General features: G+C 40.6%; 1 protein-coding gene across 4 annotated transcripts; it reads left to right on the top strand.

Moving 5' to 3' along the window:
* Window positions 1-1158: 1158 nt before the first annotated feature.
* LOC110560670 (cytochrome P450 2J3-like) lies at window positions 1159-23271 on the top strand. 4 transcript variants are annotated; one of them, XM_021656663.2, is made up of 9 exons: window positions 1159-1460; window positions 4853-5015; window positions 8017-8166; window positions 8548-8708; window positions 12653-12829; window positions 14786-14927; window positions 17493-17680; window positions 17769-17907; window positions 22523-23271. In XM_021656663.2, the coding sequence occupies exons 1-9, from the start codon at window positions 1251-1253 to the stop codon at window positions 22699-22701; spliced, it is 1509 nt and encodes a 502-aa protein (XP_021512338.1). In that variant the 5' UTR covers window positions 1159-1250; the 3' UTR covers window positions 22702-23271. The 4 variants fall into 4 exon arrangements, with proteins under 4 accessions (XP_021512338.1, XP_021512339.1, XP_060221883.1 ...); XM_060365900.1 differs by lacking the exon at window positions 1159-1460 and adding an exon at window positions 2817-2837; XM_021656664.2 differs by lacking the exon at window positions 17769-17907 and having other exon boundaries at window positions 22523-22630.
* The last annotated feature ends 3259 nt before the right edge of the window (window positions 23272-26530 follow it).

Here is a 26530-nt window from a genome sequence, read left to right as displayed (position 1 = left end):
TGTCTGTCCCTAGGGAGTTATCAGGAGGATTTTTTCTTGTCCTCAGTAAGACTTCTGTTTCCAGATTCAAGGACAACTTTCAAGAATTTCCCAAACTGCACATTCATGCCTTCTGTACTAGAATATTGGCTGAACATCTTCTAAATGTTTCCAGTAATTGGCAAACTATAGTCATAGTATAACAACACAACCTCTTTCAACCCAAGCCTTTTAAATCTTGGCCTAGCCTCTCAGGAGATCATGGGGAAATTCTTTAACCCTAAGGCAGTACTGTCAATAGAACTGGGGTTTGGGTTCTTAGTCTGTCCTGCCACTTAAATGCAAACAAAGGTTGTGATTCTGACTTCACCTGGATAAAAAGGAAAGCATCTTTTAACTCCAGCACTGAAAACTATGAATTGTTCTCATGAAACGACATTACTGAATACGTGAGCTGGTGGTAATAGAGTGAGTGTCATTAATTGCACATGAGTTTGGGACAAACCAGTACTTATCAAGAGTGTTGCTTCTTCATTGGTAGGATAGGGGTCTTATACTGGAATCAAAATTTACAACTTTAGAGATCTCTGAGTTTACAAGCTTTTGTTTTGTTGTTGTTGTTGTTGTTGTTTTGCGAGCTTTTGCTTGTTTTGTTTTATTTTGACACTCATTTCAGTAGCCTGGCTCTCTACAACAGGCACAAAGATCTTTCCTTAAGGCTTTCCAATTATTTTTTGTTGTTGTTTTCGTTTGGGGTTTTTTTTTTTTTTTTCATCCCTATCATTGTTCCAAGATATCTTTGTGGGTTTTTTTGTTTGTTTGTCTGTTTGTTTGTTTGTTTGTTTGTTTTTAAGGGACTAAGAGTTTATTTGTATCCCAAGGTGTTTCCTCCGTTTGATTCTATGTTATAGTCAATGTTCGCCAACTGAGACAAGTTCATGCCAAAACCTCCCTGTAATTTCTGTGGCCCAGCTCACTAGGAAGGGGAAAAGGGGAGGCAGGGGTTGTTGGCAGAGTAGAGAGGTTCCAGGGGATCAGGGAGTGTCCTGTGCTAACAGGAAGGAGAGGCTTAGACCTTTGCTCAGAGAGGGTGGGCCAGGGTGTCTGTGCTATCTGGGTCCTAGGGCCTTAGAGGGAAATGAAGGGGTGTGGCTAGGGGTCGGGGGTGGAGACTGGAATAGATTTAGCCCAGAGCCTTGCAAGGAAGGATAGGAGCCATAAACCTCAGCTCAGACTCTCAATCCTCTGAAAAGCCTGCTCAGGTACCAGCCATGCTGGCAGCAGCGGGCTCCCTGGTGGCCACGATCTGGGCAGCGCTCCATCTCCGAACTCTGTTGCTGGCTGCTGTCACCTTCCTGTTCCTGGCTGATTACCTCAAAAGCCGGCGCCCCAAGAACTACCCTCCAGGGCCGCCTCGCCTGCCCTTCGTGGGCTGCTTTTTCCAGTTGGACTTTCAGGAGCCACATCTTGCAGTTCAGCGGGTAGGAAGGGGTGAAGGTTTCTGGCTTTACCGGCCCTAATCCTATGCGGCTGGATCTGGGTCTTCCGGGAACAAGGGCCCTATTGGGCTGGGCTCTAAGGCACTTGCTAACCCCAGGCAGAAAAGTTAGCTTCTAAATATGCTCCTTTAAGAAATTCACTTCCCGAGGCCACAGACCATTGGAAGCGTGGTCTGTTTGTTTTTAAATTTTGTATACTTGTTTACTAGTTATATGTAAGCAGTTAAATCCAATATTTTATTGTTTTGCCCGTTTTGCTCGGTTTTTCATTCCTTCATTTGTTTGTTTCCTGTCTTCCCATGAGCTTCTTGGATACTTTCAAGTAATTGCCTTTTTATTCATCTTCATTCTTCCATTATCTCTCTCTTACCATCTTCCCAGCAGCTGCTCTGTGCTATGCAATACGAACAAGAAGCTTATGAGACGTTCTAACACTGTTTTCCACTTAAGACTACCAAAGCAGAGGATGCCCTGTCTCCCTTCTATGATACAGCTGTCTGAGGTGTTGTCCCCACTACCCTGACCCCTCAGTCTCAACAGCGTGGGTTGGTAAGAAGGAAGACAGTTACAAACTGCCTGCGGGGCCCCATCAGTCTAGCATAGCCACACTTCACTACAGGAAGGTCAATGCCAGCTGTCTTCTCATAATTATCCCCTAGGGAAGGTATGTCCTCATTACTGCAAAAGAAGGGTAGGAACCCGAGTTCTCGCAGGCTTCTTGGGGGATTCTCTTCAGAGCAGTTCAGCTGTAGGAGTCACAAATTAAGCTCACAGACTCAGCCCAGGAGAGACACAGAGGTAGAACAAGTGACAAGATGGCATCCATGAACCCCATCACCACAGCTCCTTGTTCAAAAGCGGCTTTTGAACCCTCTTCATGGTATATGAGCCCAGAACACAGAAGCAGAAAGTTAAAAAGGCCTCTGGCCTGTTGAGACTCGCTTTCCCTCGCTTGTAGCAAAAGCGCACAAAATTTGGTGTGACTTTTGCTTCTGGCAAATGCTGTCATAAATTGTAAGAATAATTTTTTTTAAAAAGCATGTTTTTATTTGGTTTTGTCTGGGTTGAAGTACTGGATCTTTGATGTCTTATGTGACCATGGAGCTTGACTGATGTGTCTGGTATCACAGCAATAGCTCATCATGAAACTGAGACTAGGGACACCGTCCTACTCAAGTAATTTTTTTCATCCCAATGTTTTATATTTTCTATCGGTTTGCAAATTGATGTCAGAGTGCAAACAAAGTTAAATGGTACAATTTAGGCGTACTTAAATTTTAATTCTTGCTGTTAGGAAACAGTTCCCACAAGCTGAGCCTTTCCTTTGCCTCTTGTGTTGCCCTTCGTTCAGATTCCACGGTAGGTACTCATGGAGTCGCATTAGCTTCATCAGCTTCATCTGCTAGCATTCCATTTTCTACCGAGTAAAGCGGCTGAGGAAAGGAGTGGCCTGATTTTCCTGTGTTGTTTAGTGAGATAATGACAAAAGAAGAACTTGATCACTACGTGATTTGACTCAGTATTTATTGTTTACATATATTCTAAGTAGAATAAAATGGCGTTTAATAACTTACTAGAGATATTTGTCCATAGACACATTCACTCAATGGGCACTAAACAAATGCTTTAGCATGACAGGCACAATACAGGACAGTCTATGGTCAAATGAATCCTGTGGATCCTGGTAATTAATTGTGATATCTTATGAAATCTAGATTGATGGGCAGCTCTGGGCCTCATCTTTGATAAAATGATGCCATCTATTGTGCTGTGCTTTGGAGGAATGTTTAACAGGAGTCTACTTGAGTAAAGGGATAAGGCATCTTAAATCAATTAAAAGGACGTCATTTAAAGTAGAATGAGGACAGTGAAGAAGCTGGGCTTCTCGTTAGGAAGGTGCAAACTATACTTCTTCCATGTCATAGTTTCTTAGCTTCCTCTGTAGTAGAATTATTACTTAAACAAGAAGAAATTTATCAGATTTCAAAGGGCATGAGATACACAAGTTAGATATTAGTAGGTACTTCAAGCCTGCTCTAACAATGGGACCCCAATGTACAATGGAACATACCTTTTAGGATCCTTGTATGGATAAACTTACTTATTAAATTCTAAACCACTGTCTTATATGAGTTGATACTCACTTCTCTCTCTTTTTTTGCATTTTTATTTAAAATATTTATTTCTTTATTTTTAAATATATAAATTTATTTTTTTATACTTTATTCACTTTTACATCTCGATTGTAGCCTCCTCCCTCATCTTCTCCCAGAACCACTCTCTCTCACTCTTCCTCCTTATCCCCCTTCCCTAGTTCACAGAAAGAGGGATCCTCCGTGCCTACCACTTGATCTTAGCCTATCAAGTCTCATCGGAACTGCCTGCAGAGCTGACACTCATTTCATTCTCTTTCTTTTTCTTTTATTCATCTTTAAAAGTATGTCTGAGAATGCAGCCAGATTTTTTTAACATCGAGCAGGATTTTGTACCTATATACGGAATAAGCCCATCAGCCCTATCTCCAGGCTCTGCCCCTCTATTTCTTTGATATTTCCGTTACTAGAGCCATCTTCTAAATCATAGTCTAATATTTAAATAGCCACAGTTATGTTGCTGTTCCTTGTGTTAGCATGATTATTTATGCAAACAAACCATCAACAGATATTATTTCCTGTGACTTCCACACTTGTAAGCCAGAGAGTTAATTCAGTGGGTAAAGGCAGCTGCTGCCAAACATGGGCATCTGAACTCAGTCACCTGGACCCACATGGCGGGAGGGGAGAACAGGCTCCCAAAAGTAGTTGTCCTCTGACCTCTGCACATGCAACAACCACCCCTTCTCTCTCTCTCTCTCTCTCTGTCTGTCTCTCTCTCGCTCTCTGCCTCTCACACACACAGACACAAACACACATTAGATAGATGATAGATACATAGACACATAGATGATAAATAAATAAATATATAAATGTGAAGATTTTTTTTTTCTAATTCTGTGCTTGCTACATCAGACTTGCACAGAAATACTTCGGTCTTTGGCAGGTGGCATTTGCTGTGCTCTGGTGCTTCAGTTAGAGAATCTGCCTATTTATTGAAACTTATGTCCTCAAGCCTTCTTCTGGGTGTGCATGGTAGATATACCCTCCCCTCATATCAGTTCATGTTAGTGAATTTGTATAAGGTAAATTCCATTCTTGAAGTGAGTTTGAGTTTAGTATAGTAGCAGAGGAAAAATCAAAAACATTTTCACAAACCAAGATATATCCAGGGAAATAAGAACCTGTCAGTATAACTTGCATTGGCTACACACATGACTGCCATCCATGGATACAGAGATATTAAGTACATTCATCTCTAAATATTGAAATCCTTTTCAGTTTGTGAAGAAGTATGGGAATGTTATCAGTCTGGATTTTGGAGTCATGTCTTCAGTGCTTATAAGCAGCCTGCCTTTAATCAAAGAAGCCTTTACTAACCTGGATGAAAACCTTATAAATCGCCCTATATTACCGCTACAAAAACATATCTTTAATGGAAATGGTAAGTCTTTTGTGTGTTGTAAGATATGTATTATAATTTTAGTGAAATATGAAGACACATATATGCCTTAGTTATCCAACACTCCCATAAACCAATCCCTTCATGAAAGGCTATTTTTAATGGGAGCTGGATGCCACGTTTCTTGGATGAAAGCACCCATCAGATGACTTATAGTGTGTCCCAGTAGAGACTGGGAAAAACTACCTGTTTTGAAAGAGCAACTCTAGATGCCTTGATGGCAAGTAACCATAGCACCCAGAGCTTCCACCAGACACCCTGGGTTCTCACTTCGTTTTTCCACTCCAGCCTTCAAGCCAAGGGAAACGGATGTCAGTCAGCTTCTCTTTTCTTCTGTATCTTCCTTATAGCTCCTTATACATTGTTAATATCATGAGGACCTCTTGGCTCCTAGACATGGTATACTTTATATTATCATCAAATAAAGTTGACAACAGAATGTGAAATTTATTAATCTAATAAAACAGTTTTTAGATACTAATTACTCTTTGTTTTTGTTTTTTTTGGGGGGTTGGTGGCAAAGAGAAACTCCTTTCTTTTTTATTTTTTTTATTTTTTTTACACTTTATTCACTTTGTATCCCCCCATAAGTCCCTCCCTCCTCCCCTCCCGATCCCACCCTCCCTCCCCCTTCTTCATGCATGCCCCTCCCCAAGTCCACTGATAAGGGAGGTCCTCCTCTCCTTCCTTCTGATCTTAGTCTATCAGGTCTCATCAGGAGTGGCTGCATTGTCATCTTCTGTCGCCTGGTAAGGCTGCTCTTCCCTCAGGGGGAGGTGATCAAAGAGCAGGCAACCAGTTAATGTCAGAGGCAGTCCCTCTTCTCATTACTATGTAACCCCCTTAGACACTAAACTGCCATGGATTACATCTGCACAGGGGTTCTAGGTTATCTCCATGCCTGGTACTTGGTTGGAGTAAGGGTCTCTGGGAAGACCCCTGTGTTCATATCTTCTGGTTCTGTTGCTCTCCTTGTGGGGTTCCTGTCCTCTCCATAACCTACTATTTCCCACTTCTTACGCACTCTGCCCAATAGTTGGCCATAAAGTTTAAGTGTCTGCTTTGATAGTCTGCAGGGCATAGCCTTTCAGAGGCCCTCTGTGGCAGGTTCCTAGCTTGTTTCCTGCTTTCTTTGAAAGAATCCATTAATTGATTCTACATCAACTCACTGTGTCGTCCACTCTGAGAAGCATAGTGCTAGATAAACGCCTCAGGATTACTATTGCTATTGCTATGATGAAATACTGTGACAAAAAAAAACTTGAGATAAAAATGTTTATTGAGTTTATGCTTCCATATTATTCTTCAACATCAATAGAAGTCATGACGGGAAGTCAAATAGGACAAGAACCTGAAATCAGGAGCCCATGCAATGGCCATGGAGAAATACTGCTTACTGGCTTGCCCCTCATTACTTGTGTAGACTTCTTTCTTATAGAGCCCAGGGCCACTGGCCCAGGTATGGCACCTTTCTTCTTGGCTGGGCCCTCCCATACCAAACACTAATTAAGACAATGCTCCACGGCTTGCCTACAGCCCTGTCTTATGGAGGCATTTTCTTAATTTTGGTATTAGATAGATAGATGATAGATAAATATATAAATGCAAAAAGATTATTTTCTTATTCTGTACTTGCTACAGCAGACTTGCACAGAAATACCTTGGTTTTTGGCAGGTGACATTTGCTGTGTTCTCTGGCTTCTCTAGACTTCGGCATTAGAACAGGTATCTGAACCTACTTCTTTAGAATTCCAATCTATAGTGAAGACTGAGACATCCAGCCTCATAGACTGAACAATCATAGCACTATTGGCATTCTCATCAGGAGATAGTCTAACTAACGTTGTCTAATAAATCCCTCTTTAATATATCTAGATTCATTCTATCAGTTCTTGTCCTTTAGAGCAATGGTTCTCAACCTGTGGGTCGCAACTTCCTTGAGGGTGGAATGACTTTTTCAGAGGAGTCACCTAAGCTCATCAGAAATATCAAATATTTATAGTATGATTAATAACAGTAGTAACAAAATTACAGTTATAAGGTAACAATGGAAATAATTTTTTGGTTGGGTGTCACTACATGAGGAACTAAGTTAAAGGGTCACAGCATTAGGAAGGTTGAGAACCATTGATTTAGAGAACCCCAACTCATACAGATTACGGTCCCAGGAGTGGTTCCTGGCATTCAGCTTAACGTAGATAACAAGACTCATATTGTTGTGCAGTTCACTTAGATCCAACTCAACTCATAGGCCAAGTCAAGGCACATGACAAAACATTTTGTAATCAAGTCACTAGTGATCAATCAATCAATCAGAACAGACTCAGGAGCTGAACTGCCCCCTACTCCCTAAATAGTACAGAGCTTTTAAACTTGAAAACTACAAACATCTATGCCAAGTTACAGTTACATTTTCTCACCAATCAGGATTAGGGGATAGAAGACTTTCTAAAAGGAACATGTCTGTTCCCATATTCTGTTTCCATTGTTTGAGTTATTCAACTGTGATGGATTGATTTGCCTAGCATTTGTGTCTCAACTTGCCAACCAGGATACCAACCAGGGAGGTCTTGGGAACTTTAAGTTTATTTGATCCCTATTCAAAATGGAAGTTTTATTCAAAATGGCTTCAGTTTGCTTCCTTCTTACAAAATTTCTACTAATCAAAAAAAAAAAAATGGACCCATTCAACATAAAGCATAGGTGTTTTGTTTCGGGGGAGACTTGAGATTGATCACCTGGTTAGCTACCTAGTAACCATGTTACCTTGAAAGCTTTACTTGAAGGGCTTACTAAACTGTGTGATATTGTAAGCTACCCAGAAATGCTACCCATTATGTTCCTTGCTTTATGATATTCTCTCTAGACAACTGTCAAGTCCCTAAATGGCCTTTCTCCTTTCCATTGCAGATATACCCATAAGGTTTATGAGATAATTGTAAAACAAAATCACAATGCCAAATTCTCAATCTCTTCTTCCCAGGATTGATCTTTTCCAGTGGCCGGATATGGAAGGAGCAAAGAAGGTTTGCCCTGATGACTCTGAGGAACTTTGGGTTAGGAAAGAAGAGCTTAGAACAGCGCATACAGGAGGAGGCCCACCACCTTGTGGAGGTCATGGGAGAGGAGGGAGGTGAGCATTTCACAGGCCAGGTACAGGGGGCTGTGTGACCCTTTCATCCACTTCACAGATTCCTACTAAGTGTCTGAGTGCTCGTCCTGGACCTGCACTGTGCAGAACACTGAGTATTGAACAGTGAACATCTAGCCATGACCCAGGAGTCCTGCAGCTAAGCATACAAATGGCTCACTAAACACAGTGCTGAACCCAAAGCCTGGTAGTCAGTCCGACTTCCCAGGCATTAGCACAGTCCTTGATGCATGAGAGACCCCATCCATGTAGTATGTTCTGGCCAAGGCTTCTCACTTGGTTCTCTATTGTGTGTGTTTCTCTGTCATATGGCATTAACAACCAGTATCTATGAAAGATGTAACTTTTTTTATGCACCTTCAGGACAGCCTTTTGACCCTCACTTCAATATCAACAATGCAGTTTCCAACATCATTTGCTCCATCACCTTTGGGGAACGATTTGAGTACGATGACAGTCAGTTTCAGAAGCTGCTGAAGTTACTGGATGATGCCATGTATTTGGGTTCCTCAGTAATGGTCAATGTAAGCATTCTGGATTGATTGGGGTTGATTCAAGTACAGGTAGGGTCTTTCTTTTTGTTTCCAGGACCTTTTGAAGCTAAAATATGTTTTGAAATTAAGTTTGACACAAATTTATTTCAAATTTATGTGTTGATTTGGAAGTTTTAGGTAAGAAAATTTACTATGTACTACAAAATGTTTCTAATATTCTAACGAAGAAGCAACACTTACATGATACCCATTTGTGTCTAAATGGTGCTCTTTTTTAGTGGATGAAAATATTCTTGTTGCTTTTGCCTTTATTTGTCCTAGGCCTGTCCCTTCAAAGCTCCCATGCATATACTTTCTGGCTATCCTGTTTGTATGCTCCTCTTGATTAACCCTTTGTCATTGTTCGTTAACTTTTCTCAATGTTTAGACATTTAGTTGTTTCTCAGTTAAGGTTGCTATTAATAACACTTTTGTGAATACCTCAAGTATTCTTGTGGCTACATCCACTCATTATTCTCATATTTTCATGTAAACATTAAAAACTGGTTCCACTGTTTACATGCCTGTTCACTTGAAACTGTCGATATTGTAATACCATAACATGTAGCTTTTCATGGTTCAGTCTTTATCCCCATGTTGGTGGACTCCAGGCCCCTATGTTTATTCCTATAGAAAGTTCCTCTTAGAATTGTTTTAGCTGTCTCTCAAATGGTCTGGTAGGCTGAGCTTTCATCCTCATTTGATTCTAGAAGCTTGGCAATTTTCTCCATGTTTTTTTTTTTTTTCAGTGAGCCACTGTCTATTCAAGAATCTATTTTTCAGTCTCTGTGTATTTGTGTAGTTTCTGTAGTGTGTCTTGCTATTGAGATTTAGTTTTATTACACCATGGGTATTTGGATATAATAGATTATTTCATTCTTTTGTATTTGGTAAGAGGTGGGTCTTTATTCTAGAGAAAGTTCCATGTGCTGTCTATGGGACAGTTGAGCTCTGAAGTTTTTCTGTTGGTTTTAACTTGGAATGACCTCTGCAGGCATGGTGATGCACACATCACCATAATTGTCGTATGAAGATTTGTCTGAACATTCATCGTTGCTTCTCTTATGAAACTGAAAGCCTCACATTTTGGTGCATAAGTATTTTCAATTGTACGAATTAAAAATGTGTTCCTTTTATGATTATGTAGTGGCCTCAGTATTTATTCTAGATAAGTTTTGCTTTAACATCAGAATAGAAAGTCCACCTTGTTTTCAGTGTCTGCTTCATGGACTGTTTGTAATCCTGGGCTCTTAGTCTGTGGGTATCTTTTCAGTAATGTGTGTTTCTTGGAGGTAATACTGTGTGGAATCTAGTTTTTCATCTAATCCGTCTGTATCTATTTATTGATGAGTTTAGACCATAAGCATGTAAGGTTATTATGGACAGATGTTACTAGTTATGACAATTTTGTCAGGTTTTTTTTTCCTGGTTTGGTTTTTGCTTTCCTTCAGTTAATATTAAGCATTTGTTTGTCTGCTGTGTTAGACATGATGTATTCCTTCCTAGCCCTTGTTTATTCAGCTCTTCCCTGTTTTCTGAGCTCTCATAATTGAGAGTCATCTTTCTTCCTCTTCTGTGTGTAGCACTCTTTTAAGTATCTTCTTCCATGCTTTCTTGGTGTTAATAACTTGATTTACTCTATATTTGTTTTGACAGTGTTCCTTAGTCCTCACCAATTTTAAAACAGACCCACTAAATGTGCAACACATGAATTTTCTTTAGTTATAAACTTTCTGTAGTTATGACTTTTCCTAGTTTGAATTCTATCATTCCCAGATTTCGAGGCTTTGAGGGTTGCTGGTGAGAAATCTGATGTTAGTCTCCTGTTTCAGTCTTCACGTATCAGTGGGACCATTTCTATTCGAAGTTAATTTCTAAAATTTAAGTACAGATGTGTGCACACACATGCATGCACAGGAGCGTGTGGCATGGCAATGAGCGTGAAGTCAAAGGAGACTTTTGAGAATCAATTCTACTCTTTAGCTGTGAGATCCAATGCTTAACCGTGGGGTGTCAGGCTTGTGCATCAAGCATGTTTGCCTGCAGAGCCATCCCCAAGGATGGACCCCTTAAAACTTTAAAATTGTTTCTTTCCTTTATAGTTTTCATTTACCAAGAGATGTTCTTATCTGGCCATATTTATTTGGGGATCTAAATGCCTCTTGTATTTGAATGTCTTTTTGTTTCTTTGACTTGGGATTTCTGGTGTGATTTCATTGAATTGACCATCCCTTTCCTTTTTAGCCCAGCTTCTGAAGTAAAATCCTGCAAACTCCTGGGCTTGGTCTCTTGAATATGTCATAGTTCTTGTTCATTTTGAGCATGGACATTACTTCAATTTTAATTACTGCTGTTGGAATGTAGGGTTTCATCAGCAGTGCTCTCCCTTCCAGATCTGCTCTTTGGTGGAGACTGTTGTTGGTGTTTTCCACTGTGGTTTTGGCTTTTTTGTTTGTTTTTTGTTTTGTTTTTTCATTTTTGATTCAACTTTTAAATTCCCAACATTTTTATTTCTTTGTTTTTTTTCAATTTCCTTCTGTTATTTCACCTATTCTGCCAATTTTTCATCTTTATGCTACCTTTCTCCTCCTTTTTCTTGTTTCCTCCACTCGGCCAACTTTCACTTATGAGTTTAAACTGAACTCCTCTACCTGTTTGTATCCCCATTTCAGCCTCTGATCATTTTGATCAGAAAACACTTTGATCAGAAAAACTTCACCCAACATTTAACATATTTCAGGGTCTTTGAACTGAATTATGAGTTTTACAGGTGTCATCTTGCCTTTTTTTTCTTGGATTTCTTTGCTTTAATTTCTGCATCTTGGTTGGAATAGCTTTCTGGATTCATTGAAATGACCTTCTTATTGAGCAGCCTGTTCTTGAGGCTAGTGTCACTTTGTGAGTGAAAAAAAACTGCTTCAGAAGCAATATTAAATTCTATAGATATTTTAAAAATCCACTTAAAATCAGTAATCGTTCACTAACATGTCACTGTTGAAATGATAGTCTGAAGGCTACTGTTCAGTTTTCAATGAAGATGAAATTATTTAAGGCAAGTGTAGAAACAGTAAATAAGTAAAATAAAAGAAGGAGACTAGGAAAGAGAGAAAAGAGATGAAACAAGAGTTAATAATGAGGGAGTGAAGAGAAATGTTATGAGAGAGAAGAGTATAAGAGGTTTTTTTAAAGGGGAGGAGGCATCAAAACTGTAACAGGGGGGCCCTCTGCTGGCCATATTTGTCTTTGCATTTTGTGATCAGGCCTCCACTCACAAGATCAAGCCTTCCTAGATTAATTATGTCACCTGGTGAGACTCTCTGCTGGGAGTTAGACCAACTGTGGCGACTGGGGAAAGCAAGAGGACCTGCCTTCACACATTCAAGATCCGCTGAGTACTGAGCACCAAACTGCAGGAATGCCCCTGTAGGTGTCATATACAGCCCTGGCTGTTGTTCAGGTCAGAGTTCCTGAACAACAGGTTAGCTCCCAGCCCATGGTCTCAGACTCAGAATTATCAAACTCCGGGGTAAATTTAGGTTGATAAGGTCAATTTGTAGCCACTGCATGTGGAGCTATATGCTTTATGTGCGTTTCAGCCTGGTCTTACTTCCTTGCCACCTTCATCCTTCGGCCCTTCAGTATCTTTGATGGCACTAGGATCAGAATTGGAACAGCTACTGAATGTTCTAAAAAACTGAAATAACTACAGTGTGTGTCCTAGAGTGGGAAACACTTGGACCAGTGAGAAGTGGTCCGGGAATGGTACATTTTGCATGGGAGGGTTGAAATGCCTGTCAGTAGGTGTGAAGAAAAACAGCCATCCAGATGTTCTCATAGTTCCACTGTAGAAAATGAACATGCAAAGTCAAGATGGTCTTGAATCATAGAAAGTGACTTTCTGGTGTCTCCATGAGCTTCTTCTTCTCCCTAATCAGCTCTACAACATCTTCCCATGGATAATAAAATATCTCCCAGGACAACACCAAACACTGTTGGCTACCTGGAAAGACCTAAAATCGTATATTTCTGACATAATCGACAATCATCGCAAAGACTGGAACCCTGATGAGCCGAGAGACTTCATTGATGCTTTCCTCGATGAAATGACAAAGGTGAGGAAAATGTTGCCCTGTATCTTCTTACTAAAATAGTGCTGGAGAACAGATTCCAACTGATTCAGCAGCAGGTTAGCACAATGGTTGGGTTTTACCTAGCGCATACTCAGTCATTCTCTCGCAATTCAACATAGTCCCTGTAATCCTGTCTGCCAAGAAAGCAGTTTTGGGGGACAATAAAAATTTCATCACCTTGTATCTCCCACATTGATGTTTGTTCCTGAGGCTCCTTGCCTCAACTTCAATGCCAAGATTGCAACATCTTCTTTTCTTTCTGATCCCTTTACATCTGATTTCGCTGGTTATAACTCTGTAGGCTCCTCTTGTAAGGATAACCTTTCCTGAAATTAATCGTATCTACAGGTAACAGGTAACATGCCATGGTTACAAGGATGGAAATATGAACATCTTTGTAGATCATTACTTAACACACGCTTGGAAGTAGACATGGTAGTATAACCTTGGGATTGTTGAGGTCTTTCTAAATAAAGGGTTTGCTACCTTTTGGCTTCAGTTCCTCTCTTCATTCCCTTCCTTTGGCTTCTTCCTGTATGTGAAGAAGATATGCACAAAAATAAAAGTAGCAGTTAAATTCCAGAACTTCATTTTGTTATGAGTGGGGCCAAGGTTGGTTAACCTCCCCAGTCTGGACCTCACTGTCACAGACAAACTTCAGCTAAGTAAGTGGTAAGTGTAACTTCCATATCTAGATGAGGAATCTGTCTTTTCTTCGGCTCAGCACTACGCAATAATAGACAAAGGCAAGAAGACTCTGAGTGGACATATTAGTTAACTTGGCATCCCTCTGACAACAATGTGTGACAGCAACAACTTAATAGAGCAAAACTATGTGCTGGCCAAGTTTCAGATTTCAGTCTGTCATGGTGAATGGCAAAGCAGCTGAGTTCATGGGGCAGAAGGGCACGGCATAGGCTTTCACATCACAGTGGATCAGAAAGCAGAAACAAGGAAGTAACCATGGGATTTGTGTAACTGTAAGAGTTACCCTTTCTTCCCATGGGCACCTAGGTCCTTCAGCTAGATGCTCTATTCCTATTTCTGAGAATGTCCCAAATACTATCAGTGCAGGGAACCAAGTATTTAAAACACTTGCCTGTGGAGGACAATCTTGAATTCAAGACATATACTGTAAAAACATAAGCCCTTGATCCCAGTAGACCTCTAGCTAATACATATCACCGAATCTATCATAGAAGCTTCGAATCATTGGATTATGAGCTCCTCTTCTGCCCTGGTAAAGATTTATCTATTTATCTTTCCATCTTCTCTGTTATTTTATCTTCCTGGCCTAATATTGGTACAAGCAATGTTTCATGCTCAGATGAGAAGGCAAATAATTTACCATATGCAGTACAGATATGATCCACCCGACAGTGAGAGCAGTATTAACAAACTGATACTTCTGGAGGAAGTGAGTAAAGGTGATGTTGGGTCATAAGGAATGATTGACAGAATCAGTGGAGTTCTAACTGCAAAATGATACAGGTTGGAGGATCAGTGAACACATATAATTAATATTAATCCTTCTGGTATCAACAAAGTCACCAAACACTGGCTTTGAGCCTGTTGCATTCCCCACAAGTGACAATGGTGTGTTAAGATGCATGTGTTGTTCTCATTATGTACACTAACATAGAAGAATACAAAGTAAGTGCCCTAGGCCATGCAGATATTTGGTGATATGGCAAACACTAGAAGCCAAATAAGCTTTTTTAGAACATTCTCTTCCTACTGTACAAAAACTTTCCCAAATGTTTAATAATAAGAAAATGACTGCTTTGATTTTCATCTAGCCGAGAGCTTCCAGCACTTGAGGATCAAAGGGAGCACCATTCTGAATGACTAGATCCAGTTCATTCCTCAGGGTGAGGACCAGGGTTGTAAGACAATGACAAATCCTCTGAATAAACAAATACACGCTGTCTTTTCCAGCACCCAGACAAGACTACTACAAGTTTCAATGAAGAAACCCTCATCTGCAGCACTCTGGATCTATTCCTTGCGGGAACAGAGACAACATCCACGACCCTGCGCTGGGCAATGCTCTACATGGCCCTCTACCCGGAAGTGCAAGGTGAGCACATGGTGACAGCATGTAACCAAGGGAGAAGGGGATGAGGAGAAGGGGAGCGTGAAGGAGTGAAAAGAGACGTGAGGCAATGTACCCTAGGGAAGGGCACATCCTGTACATGTTCTGTTAGGGTCATGATGGCTCCGAGAGTGCAGATATCAGAGAGCCTGTACCCTCAAGAATGTTGAAGTTTAGGAGAAGAGAGAAATGTCACTTTACATTGTGGTAGGTTCCAACAAGAATGACATTACCAAACAACGATGATCACCCATGCCCTCCTTCCTTTTTAGCAATCTTACCCAGTTGGAGTACTGTCCTAATTCTTTGTTCCAGTAGCTGATGTCTTGTGATATGCACCTTTCTGCCAGTGCAGGGATCTGCCTGCCTCTGCCTCACAAGTGCTAGGATAACAAATAAGTACGGACTGTCACATCTTAAGTTTGTTCTGTGATTCCAGCTCACGTTCTTATGCTTGCATGGCAATAAATTTACTAAGATATATATGAGTGTGTGCGCATATATATATATATATGATTGTATCTCTATTATGTATATCAATCTGGGTTACTACTTAAAATGCCTTTCTTGCTAAGAGTACATTTTTAACAAACCTTAAAGCCTATTGAGTTATGATTCAGGCTTGCCTCCTGAAACAAAGATTCCAAGATCTCAGTAAATTTCTAAAAGCTTTTAAAATGTATTTATTTATTTTACGTGTGTATGTGTACACTTGCATGCTTCTCTTTCCATATGTACTTATATAGATCAAAAATAATTCTGGAAGTTGGTCTTTCCTATCATGTAGGCTCCTGAGCCAAATCACATATCATCAGGTTTGTACATATGTGCTAACCCATCTCGCCATCGGTATATTAATTGATAGAAATTTAATTCATGGTCATTTTGTAGTATTAACAGCAGTCAACAGAAGGAAACATATAGGACACTCGTGGACCATGAGTAAAGTTCAGTACAGAAATTCAGCCCTAAGGAAAAATATCCTGATGCATGCATGAATATAGGAGACAAAAATCCTGTGTATTCAACTATACAAGTTCTCTAGAATAGTTAAATTTGTGGACATAGATAGACTACAAGAGGAATAAACCAAAACTTGTGAAGACAGTTTATTTTGCAAGATGAAATAAATGTCCCTGCTATTACTTTTACAGCCATATATATAGATATATTAAATATTATTTTTTCCTGCACACCTAAAAATGATAGGAAGAGCTATGGTTAGTGGCCTACATCCTTAATGTGGGACAGAGACTGAGGCAAGAGTGTTAAAAAACCCCAGGTGATTATGGACAAAGATTTGCTCTATCTCAAAATCATCATAGTTCTGATTTGATTTACATTATGTGAATTTTATTTCCAAATAACGTTTTATGTGTACAGTAGTACCAATGTTAGATATTTATGTATCTCTCTCAGGAGAAAGAGCCAGGCTGGACCATAATAATTACCTAGAGTTCTAAATCCTTTTCAGCTTATAGCTGTATTGAGCGCAGGTGAGGAGGATTGTCAGCTTCTAAAGTGGCTCTCATCAGTGGCTCCCTTTGCACCTGCAGGAAGGGAACTGGGGAAGGAACCAGACAATGTCTCTACAAGTCTTGTTCCAATGCTGAAATATCACATCTATTTTTGTTTTATTTGCAAAACTTGGTCACATTTCCTCTTTAAGGAATCTGCGAAATGACAATTTTAGCCAGAAAAACATACAAACAGCTGAATTTCTACACTCAAAAAAAAATGTGGCAAAGATATTGAGAGGAAATATCTATCATGTATTATTATTATTATTATTATATCAGTTCATATAAATCTCAAAATACTGTTTTGATAAGGACGATTTATTCTCAATGATCAAATGAGGAAACTGAAGCTCAGAATTTCAGTAGCTTCTCCATCCATGTTCCCTAGAAATGCTTCCCTAGAAATCCACTGCCCATGATGACATATCTCCTTGAGAAATAAGTCTGCAGGTGTGCTGTGTCTCAAGTTCATGTTCTTCCTATAAATTCATTGGAACTTAATCATTGGTGGCATGATGGTAAGAGGTGATTAGCCATTATGAAGAGAATGTGTTTTTAAAAAGGAGGAACCAGGGAGGTTCTTCCCACTTTCTGGCATGAGGATACAAGAAAGCTTTTCTAACTATGAGAAAGGATATTGGTCCTTGCCAGATAAGAAATCTATTGATGTCCTGATCTGAGAATTCAAAATTCTACAAGCAGAAAAAAATAGAAGTATATTGTTGATAATTTATTCAGTAAAAAGTAATTATTTCTAAAAATCTGAATAGATGCAATGAGCTATGGTGATCCTGGATATTCAGTTCAGAATATGTGGAAATAAATCCTTATGATGTAGGCTTGAAGGAAGTTATAGTTTGTAGTTTTTTAAATCAAGCTCTTTGGTGGGGGTGGGGTGGGGGAGAAAACTTCCTTACAGTCAGGAAGCTAGATGAAATAAAAAGAAAGTAAGTTTTGAAGACAATTTGTAGATCTTTAAAGGAAAGCATTGAAATTTTAAAACTTAACAGAGTCTCCCATTTCCTTGAAGAAAAAGTACAGGCTGAGATTGACAGAGTGATTGGCCAAGGAAGATTGCCCAGCCTGGCTGACCGGGACACCATGCCCTACACTAATGCTGTCATCCACGAGGTGCAGAGAATGGGCAACATCATCCCCTTGAATGTTCCCAGGGAAGTGGCAGTTGACACCACACTGGCCGGATTCCACTTGCCGAAAGTAAGTAGGCTCAAGTCTGGGAATTTAATATCCACCAGCCCTCTGTGCGTATCTGTTCCAAACATTGAGTCTTTGTTATTTTCCCTAGGGGTCCATGGTCCTGACCAATTTTACTGCACTGCACATGGACCCCAAAGAGTGGGCAACCCCAGATGTCTTCAATCCAGAGCACTTTTTGGAGAATGGACAGTTTAAGAAGAGAGAAGCTTTCCTGCCGTTCTCAATGGGTGAGTTGTGATGAACAGGAGACAGTTGAGAGGTCCATCTCATCCCTTCCCTCCTTCCAGGGGTCTTCACAGACCAGCATGCCCAGTCTGACTCCATTTGAGGTTGGTTTCAGCCCAGCATCCCCACTCATACATTGTAAATCCCCCTTCCTTCTGATGGAGATTTCAGTTCCTCTTGTTCTGTTTTCTACAACACTGACAACAGAGATCCAACCCCTGCCTGCCTCTTGCTGACCAGCAAAGCTGAGCACTTGCCATTGTAAGCATTTTGACCGCCACATGTTCTTTTACAGGGCTGCCTCCTTCCAGGGAAGTCAGCTGAGTTTTAACAGGTTTTACTTTGTTAAATAGATTTAGCTGTCATTTACTTAAGTGAACTGGCTTCTGCCCTATAAACAGGCCTGGTCTTTTTAAATTGAAATTCCCTTCTGTCCCCAAATAGGTCTTATCTTTTTAAATTAAAATTCCCTTTGTTAATTGTAATTAGTTCTTGCATCTGCTACACCACCTATAAACAGGAAAGGGAATGAAAGCAGTGATGATTCTTTCTCCCTGGTGTTTTTCACCAGGCAAGTTACTAAAGACTGTAGTAGCAGTATTATTGTGCAATCAGTAACCAAATGTTCTGGTATCTTCTAAATATTGGCTTATATATGTTGCATTTTTTTTTCAGGTAATTTTGCAATTCCTTAATTCCACAAATATGTTCTAAGCATATATTATCAGTCAAACATCCAACCTGAGAGCATGACAGTAATAGGATAGAAAATGAAGCAAAGCTGCTCCTTGGAGCATGTGTCCCACTAAAGCATTTCCGGTGGGAATTAGCATGGCAAAGATTAAGGGCCTAGGCAAATATGCTCTACCTGGAGCTCAGTGTCCACCAGATTTTCTCATGCTGAAGCTTGTGTTTCACAACACTGCCTCCAGAAGGCGACTAAATGCTACACAGAAGCCACACAGGAATGCTTGACAGGTTTGCTTGGTTACCTAAGGCAGAGTCACTTGTCACAACACTGAGGCTCAGGAAGGAAAAGCTGAGTTTGCCCTCTTGAAAGTGTAGATCCAGAGTCAGTGTTTCTCAGTGCTAGGCTGCCCTGGATGTGTCTGGAAGAGACTGGTTCTGACCTCTTTGTCTTTCCACCCTGGCTTGTCTGTGCCTTTTTTCACTGTTCACAACTCAAGTTAATAGAAAAACTAATAGGACGCAGGGACTCTGACCAGTCTTCCTGTTTATAAAAAACTGAGAAGTTGTGAATTATAGTACAAAATCTCACTTACATATTTCACTTATTCTAACTATTCTAAGCTAATGAATCAGATCCATGAAATATGACCTTTCTTTCATTTTGAATAAATGCTTTGTGTGATAATTCCTGGAACTGTGGTGAGAAGAATGTGAGCAGATTGGTCCCCCACCCATGGCTTTCACAGGAAGGTGTTTCTCCAGGTCCATTGCTGCCCATGTCCATGCCTTCTCTTCAACTATAGTGAAAAATCCTTTCTCCATAGGGGCCGTATGCCTCATCCACTTAAACTGTTCTCCCATCTGCAACAGTTGTAAACAAAAGTGGCAGCATAGAGAGACTCATTGATAATGTTATCAAGAATGTTATTACTTACTCTAAATTACGGACCTCATAAGCCGGCCAATTGTGTCAAATAATCACCACAGCAATATATTTTATTAATAATCAGTGTTTATTTTCTTCCCTTAAGCCAACTCCAAACAAGGATAGCTAAAAGAGAGTTCTTTCTTATTCAAAACCACATGCCCCAAGAATTAACCCAACAGTGTCCAAGGCTTATGTTTTCACTTGTAGTTTAGTTCTCTTGCATTATAGCCAGATTGAAACTTGCTGCCACAGTTATGAGCCCACTCATTTTTTTAAGGATTATCAAGTTCATGTCCTATCTATCAATTAGCATCTTGCTGTGTAACAAGCAATCACTAACTGTATTAATTAGTAAAAACCCAATGCTGCTCACAGTATTCCATGTGATGTCAGTGGCCTAGATAATCTCGGATACCTTTCTTTACATCTTATCCTGGATGCTAGAGACAGAACAGAAGCACAAAGGCCTGATGAGTCCAAGCTGGGAACTGTCACTCCATGACTATACAGTCTGTTTATTTGGCTTACCTCATGACCAGGTCTTTTGTATTACATTCTGCATATTATTATTCGATGAAAAAAAGCCAGGAGTTCTTGAAAATTACAAAATTCAGTTCTGGAGAAGGAAAACTGTAAGTATGAAACACACTGTTATCCAAAAATCAGAAAAAAATGCCACTTTGAATGGCCAACTCAGGAATGTTTGGGGCTTTAAAACAAGTACTGGTTAATAATGGGTTGCAATATTTACTGATATTCCTGAGTGTTTACATAGAGAGGCGGTCAGGAGCATTGGAATGTCAACACAGGACCTGAAGAGGTGGCTAAGCGGTTAAGAGATATTGGCTGCTCTTCCAGAGGACCGAGATCCAAATTCTAGTACCCTCACAGCAACTTACAACCATCTGAAGTCTCAGTATCAGGGGATCTGATGTCCTCTTCTGGCCTCAGCGGGTACTACTCAGATGTGGTGCAAGGACATACATGCAGACAAAACACCCACACCTCACGCATACAATAAAAATTAATTTTTTTTAAAGAATAGCAATATATAAATGAGAAATGTGGTAGAATTTCTAATGTCACAGTTTGGCACCCAGATACAAAATTTGGAAGAGAAACACCAATGGAAACATGCAGATGAACAGTCTCAAAATATTTTCACTTATAAAAACTGAAGAGAAAAACAAGGTAGACAGTACTGTCGTCAAATATTCCCCAACAATAAAATCTGAAAACCAGTTGCCCGCAGAGAGGTCAGATGAGAACACAGTATAACATCAGTGGCAAACTCCCGTGGCAGATGCCCATGGCCCCATCTGCCCAGAGGAAGATAAGGAGATACTTAGGAAAATGCTTTTTATAATCTTTTTAAAAAGCCAAAAACTTGAAGTTTCGCAGAGGTTGAGGAATCATGTCAACATGAGGAGGACAAGAGAGACACCAGAGAGAAGTCTAGCTTGTGACATCAAGGGCATCATGGCACAGCTTGAAGCCTAGTGGATCTGTTAACCCGTATATCATAAAGGTCCCTATGACTGAGGGCAATATATAACCAGAATCCTAAGCCAGAAAATCCATGATTTGGAGCACGAGGTAGTCACACCGAAGTTTTCTCCAGAAGTTAAACAAAATATGATAAAGAAAGACAGACAGTTAATTTTGTATATCTTTGATAATGCAGGGAAGAGGAGCTCTTTGGCATGTCTTCAGGCTTGTGCACATGAGCCCTGATATTATTAAAGAAAGTAGACAAGAATCATGAGTACCCAGACCACCGTAAGCTTTGTCACACTAAATCTAACTGATCATTGTCTCAGTTCTGCTCACACAGAACATTGGTGTTCTGAAAACAGCCACTCATAGGGGTAGGAGCAATCTGCATTGCTAAGCAAATCTCCACTGCTCATGGAGGCAGTGAGGAGCAGTCTCCACTTTTTGGGTTTGTTTGTTTGTTTGCAGGGTGTGGACCTGTCAGGGCAGAGATTCTAGAACGGAAGCTAAGCAGTTTGGCCTCTGTGAGATAGCAGCTCTTGCTTAGAGGTCAGAATTCTCATGCTGGGTATTGCTGCTCCCAGAAGTTGCAACGGAATGACTGAAGACTTCTGGGTGACACTCCAGGGCTCTGTAGGAGGATCACTGCCTATTTGATCACCATACCCTACATCCTTTTGCCTTGGCATCTTCGTCCTTGGATGGGATTATAGCCAGGTTTAGATGTGCGCTTATTAAACGACAGGCGCGCCTGTCTGTAAAGTTGAGCAGGAATATGACTCAATGTCTAAAACAGGAGACAAAATGAATGCAAAGATGCCAAACATAATTCTGTTTCCAGTTGTCAGTTATGGATGTAGAAACCCAATGAACTAACTAGATCCCTTGCAAGGGCAGCCTGAATGTCCCTGACTTTCATATTAGGAACTCACCTCTGACTCCTGCTTATGTTTTGGAATCTTCTTTCATTTTTCTACCCTTTGTTTTATTTTATTTTCATATGTGGGTATGTGTCTCTACATATGTATATACATGTATGTGAGAGATAGTGCCCATGGAGGCCAGAAGGGGGCGTTGAGTCTCTTGAACCTGAAGTGCAGGTTTCCATGAGTCTCGTGATGTAGGTGGTGAGATTTGAACCACAGTCCTCTGGTAGAGTAGTAAATAACCTTAAGCATTAGCTAGCTCTTTCTCATAAGGATTATATAACCCTCCATCACTTTGCTGCCTAGCCATTGTGTGGTCTATCATTTATGCTTGTCAAATGAATTTGAAAAGCCTTGGGACTAGTCGCTCAGCCAGGCCTCAGGCCTCTCCCTTCTGTCATCCCACAGAAAGACATTTGACCTGTGATCTACATTCAGTCATTGTGACACATCAATAAAGAGCTAGACACACAGAGCAGAGACCTTTCAGGATTTGCAGGAGGAAACTGAATACTCCAATGTCTGCAAGCATCAATTCTAGCTGTGAAAGTATCTCATCTTCTGTTTTATCTCCTGCAGGAAAGCGAGCTTGCCTTGGAGAACAATTGGCCAGGTCTGAGCTCTTTATTTTCTTCACTGCCCTTCTGCAAAAATTTACCTTCAAGCCTCCAGCCAATGAGAAGCTGAGCCTGAAGTTCAGATTTGGCATCACTATTTCCCCAGTCAGCCACCGCATCTGCGCTGTCCCTAGACTGTGATGTCAGAGAAGGAAAGAGGAAGGAGAGCATGAAGAACTGAGGAATGCACTGAGCCATTGGGGCTGCTCATATATGCAGGGAGAGAAAGGTGACTGAGGAGAGATGGGAGGACTAGGCTAAGGTCAGCAGATCCGTACCCTGGACTGCTGTGGCCTCCAGATTGGTGGTAGCTTGATCACTTATGTGCTCAATGATAAAGCTTTTCATCTGCGAATTGCAAAGAGAATGATGCTTCCTCCTGTAAAGAAAGTGCTTGTAGGGGCTGGAGAGATGGCTCAGTGGTTAAGAGCACTGTCTGCTCTTCCAAAGGACCCGGGTTCAATTCTCAGCACCCATATGGCAGCTAACAACTGTCTATACCACCAATTCCAAGGGATCTGACACCTTCACACTAATGCACACAAAATAAAATAAATTATTAAAAAAAAAGTGCTTGTAAACACAAAATGATGGGATAAAAACAGCATGGAAATGGCCACGTCATAAAATTGTACCTTCAATTTTCTTCCTGTCTACTTCATAAATGTTCATTTGCTTCTGGATATTAAATTGGTTCATTTGAAAATGGTACAGAGATCTTGCCTCCATCTCGTAGCTTATGGAAAAGCCTTCTGGGAACAGAACTTCTGACATACAACTGTCTGGAAGGCTGTGGTGTGAGGTCATTTTCCTAGCTAAAAGAGGAATCTCTAAAACTAAAGAGAACACAAGGCTCTTCTTAAAATTAGAGGTCTTCATGCCCAAGATGAGACAAAAGTTTGCTTGGGCAAAAAGCATGCCTGTGTACACAAAGTGAAAACACGTTTCCTGATATGATTCAAATATACTCATGTGCCCTAATAGTCCCAGTTCAATCCAATAAATTTGTAGGGTGTTTTTTTTTTCTACAGTCCAGGATAAGTCATTTATCAGTCATTGTTCCATGAGTGGTGACAGACAGTTGGTCTTGTTCATATGTTCACACAGGTGCACATTGACATCTATGCTCAAAATGGATCAAAAACTTACTTGCAAAATGAAAGGTGTCAGGCAAGTCACAGGGTGTGGAGTAACTGAGAGCAGGACCAGCCTGATCTCAACATCCTAGCTAGTTTTATTTACAGGGACAAGTATTATGCTAGCACAATAAGTCAGAAATATTGGAAATAGTAGCTAATGACTCCTAAAGGAAATGTCTATCCATGCATGCACGATACATGTCTTCTTTTGTTGTTGTTGTTTTCTCCAATGTTCACAGAAAATTATATAATGGGAGTCTCTCCCACCCCAATTCAAAAATTATACAAAGATTTTGCAATTGCAATTTACAGCCATTATTCCTCACTGATTCTGGATGTTCCGGTACTCCTTCCCATATCCATGGTACGCTAGTAATCCTTCCCATCTTTATTTTTGCCTGATAAGCAAAGTACAAGTCACCACCGGAAAGGAAGTTGTTTTATTAAAAAGCATCTCAGAGGGTGAATCTTCAATCAACACCCTGCCACAAAGAGGCATAGGAGTGGGTGTGCTCCAGTGAACACTGAAAACCAAGCAGGATACTGAGGGACTTAAAACAGAGAAGTATAAGGATGCAAAATGCCCTGAGTCATAAGGAATTATATCTGCCTCTAAAAAGCTGGACAGAATGTACTGGGGGTGGAGGAGGGATGTTGAGGATGGATAAGAGGTATTATTTGGCTTAGTAACTAAGTAGCAAAGATGGCTTCCTGGGAGAGGAAGCAGTTTAGTCAGAAGAGAAAGGACCAGAATGTCCAATCTTTGTCCCTTGTTTAAACCCAAGCCTGCGAATCCAAATTTTATGGTAAGGATCAGAGAGGAAAGTGAAAAAAATATCAGGATGAAGGGCTTGTGGACAGCAACATGGGTCATGTGACTTCATGAAGCCATTTAAACCTATAATCCTGTTTTCTTCCTTTAAAATGAGGTACAAGGGGTTAGAAAGATGGCCCAGAGATTGAAAGCACTTGCTGCTCTTCCAGGGAACCCAGGTCTGACTCCTATCAACCAACTACAACCATTTATAAACACTGGTTCCCAGGAATCTGACAACCTTTCCTTGTCTCCACCAGTCACACACATAGCACACAGATGTTCAGGCAAAACATCAATACCCACTTTTAGTTTAAAAAATAAAAATAAAATGGGGTGTGAGAGAAGATACTATGCCATCTGATGGAAAGGATAAAATTCAGAACTGAGAAATTTTACTGGGTAGTGCTCTTCCTGTCTTAGGACTCCATAAGGAAACAAGACAAGGGGAACAAATAAACCACAGGAAGTCCAGCTCGGTAAGGCAGTACTTTTACTGGGGCTATGAAAAGAGCATAGATGAGTCAAAGGCATCTGAACCAAGTCCCCTGCTTAATTCACAGGCAGCTATACAACTGAAGAGTCGCCCATTTCCAGCCCCAGCAACTGTTTACTGTTTGTGCAGGCCTAAGAGAGAAGCTGCGAGCCTTCTCAGTTCCCTAAAGCAATGTTAACAGCCCTCCCAAGGGTTATCACTGCTGTGATGAAACGCCATGACATTTGGGACTATGACCCTGTGAATGCTTAGTCACCAGTAAGTGGAACGCTTTTGAGAAGGATTAGCTGTACTTCACCGGAATAACTATGGTCTTGTTGGAGGAAATGTGTCACTGTGGGTGGGTCAGGCCCAGTGTATGCATCTCTCTCTGCCCATGGATCAGGATGTAAAGCTCTCAGCTACTCCTCCAGCACCACGCAGGAGTTCCTGGCTGACACCACCTTCCCCGGCATGATAATAACAGACTAACCCTGTGAAACTTCAAGAAAGCCCCCAATTAAAAGTGTTCCTTTATAAGAGTTATCACGGTATCTCTTCGTAGCAATAGAACACTAACACAAGGAGGAAAACGTTTATTTGGCCACATGCCCAGAGTCACTGTCTATTGAAGGAAAATAAGACAAGAACTGACACTGGCAAAAAAAACCTAGAGCCAATAGCTGATGCAAAGGAGCATTGTACTAGCTTGCTCCTCATGGCTTGCTCAGCCAGATTTCCTGTAGAACCCAGGACTACTAGCACAGGGGTGACACTGCCCACAATGGGCTGGACCCTCCCTCATTAATTACTAATTAAGAAAATTCCTTTCCAGCTTACCTACAACCTGATCTGACGGAGGCATTTTCTCAAATTATGGTTCCCCCCTCTCATATGACTCTAGCTGTCTCAAGTTGACATAAAAACTTCTCAACACACTAACATAAAACATTTAAGCTACAATCTTTTCTTTCCTGTTTATCCCCAAGATCACACATTTTATCAACATCACAACATAAAACATTTACAAACATAAAAAGCCCCACAGCCTTTGCAAATTCAAATACTTTAAAAGTCATCTCTTTAAAATTCCAAACCCTCTTCTAAAATCCAAAATATCTTTAAATTTTCAATGTCTCTCAATGGTAGGTTCCTGTAAAATGAAAAATTAGCACCTTTTTACTTCAAGAGGGAAGAACCAGGGTACAATCTCAATCTGAACAAAGAAAAATCAAAATACAAGTGTGTAAATAACCCAGGGTCCAATGTCTGGAATCCACTCACAGTCTTCTGGGCTCCTTGAAAGAGCTTGTACATCCATAGCACACAAAGCTTATCTTCTAGGCTTAGGTTGCCTCCAGTCCACAGCCACTGCTGTTCTTGGTGATCATCCCATGGCATTGGCATCTCCACTCTGCTTGGGCCTCCTACTGCAACTGGTGTGCATTTGGCCAATAGCCTCTCATGAGCTTGCTTCATGCTGCCAAGCTTCAAAATCTCCTCATGGCTCTTTTGTGTGTGTGGGGGGGGACTGTTTCTACA

This window comes from Meriones unguiculatus, chromosome 12 (genome assembly GCF_030254825.1).
Source record: "Meriones unguiculatus strain TT.TT164.6M chromosome 12, Bangor_MerUng_6.1, whole genome shotgun sequence".
NCBI lineage: Eukaryota > Metazoa > Chordata > Mammalia > Rodentia > Muridae > Meriones > Meriones unguiculatus.
This window is presented reverse-complemented; position numbering and strand designations above follow the sequence as displayed.

What these genes read in the sequence shown, in the direction of transcription:
- LOC110560670 (XM_021656663.2), top strand. Translation starts at nt 1,251, where the DNA reads ATGCTGGCAGCAGCGGGCTCCCTGGTGGCCACGATCTGGGCAGCGCTC. An exon ending in GGTCATGGGAGAGGAGGGAG is followed by an intron (nt 8,167 to 8,547) that starts GTGAGCATTTCA and finishes ATGCACCTTCAG; the next exon opens with GACAGCCTTTTGACCCTCAC. An exon ending in TCCTCGATGAAATGACAAAG is followed by an intron (nt 12,830 to 14,785) that starts GTGAGGAAAATG and finishes TGTCTTTTCCAG; the next exon opens with CACCCAGACAAGACTACTAC.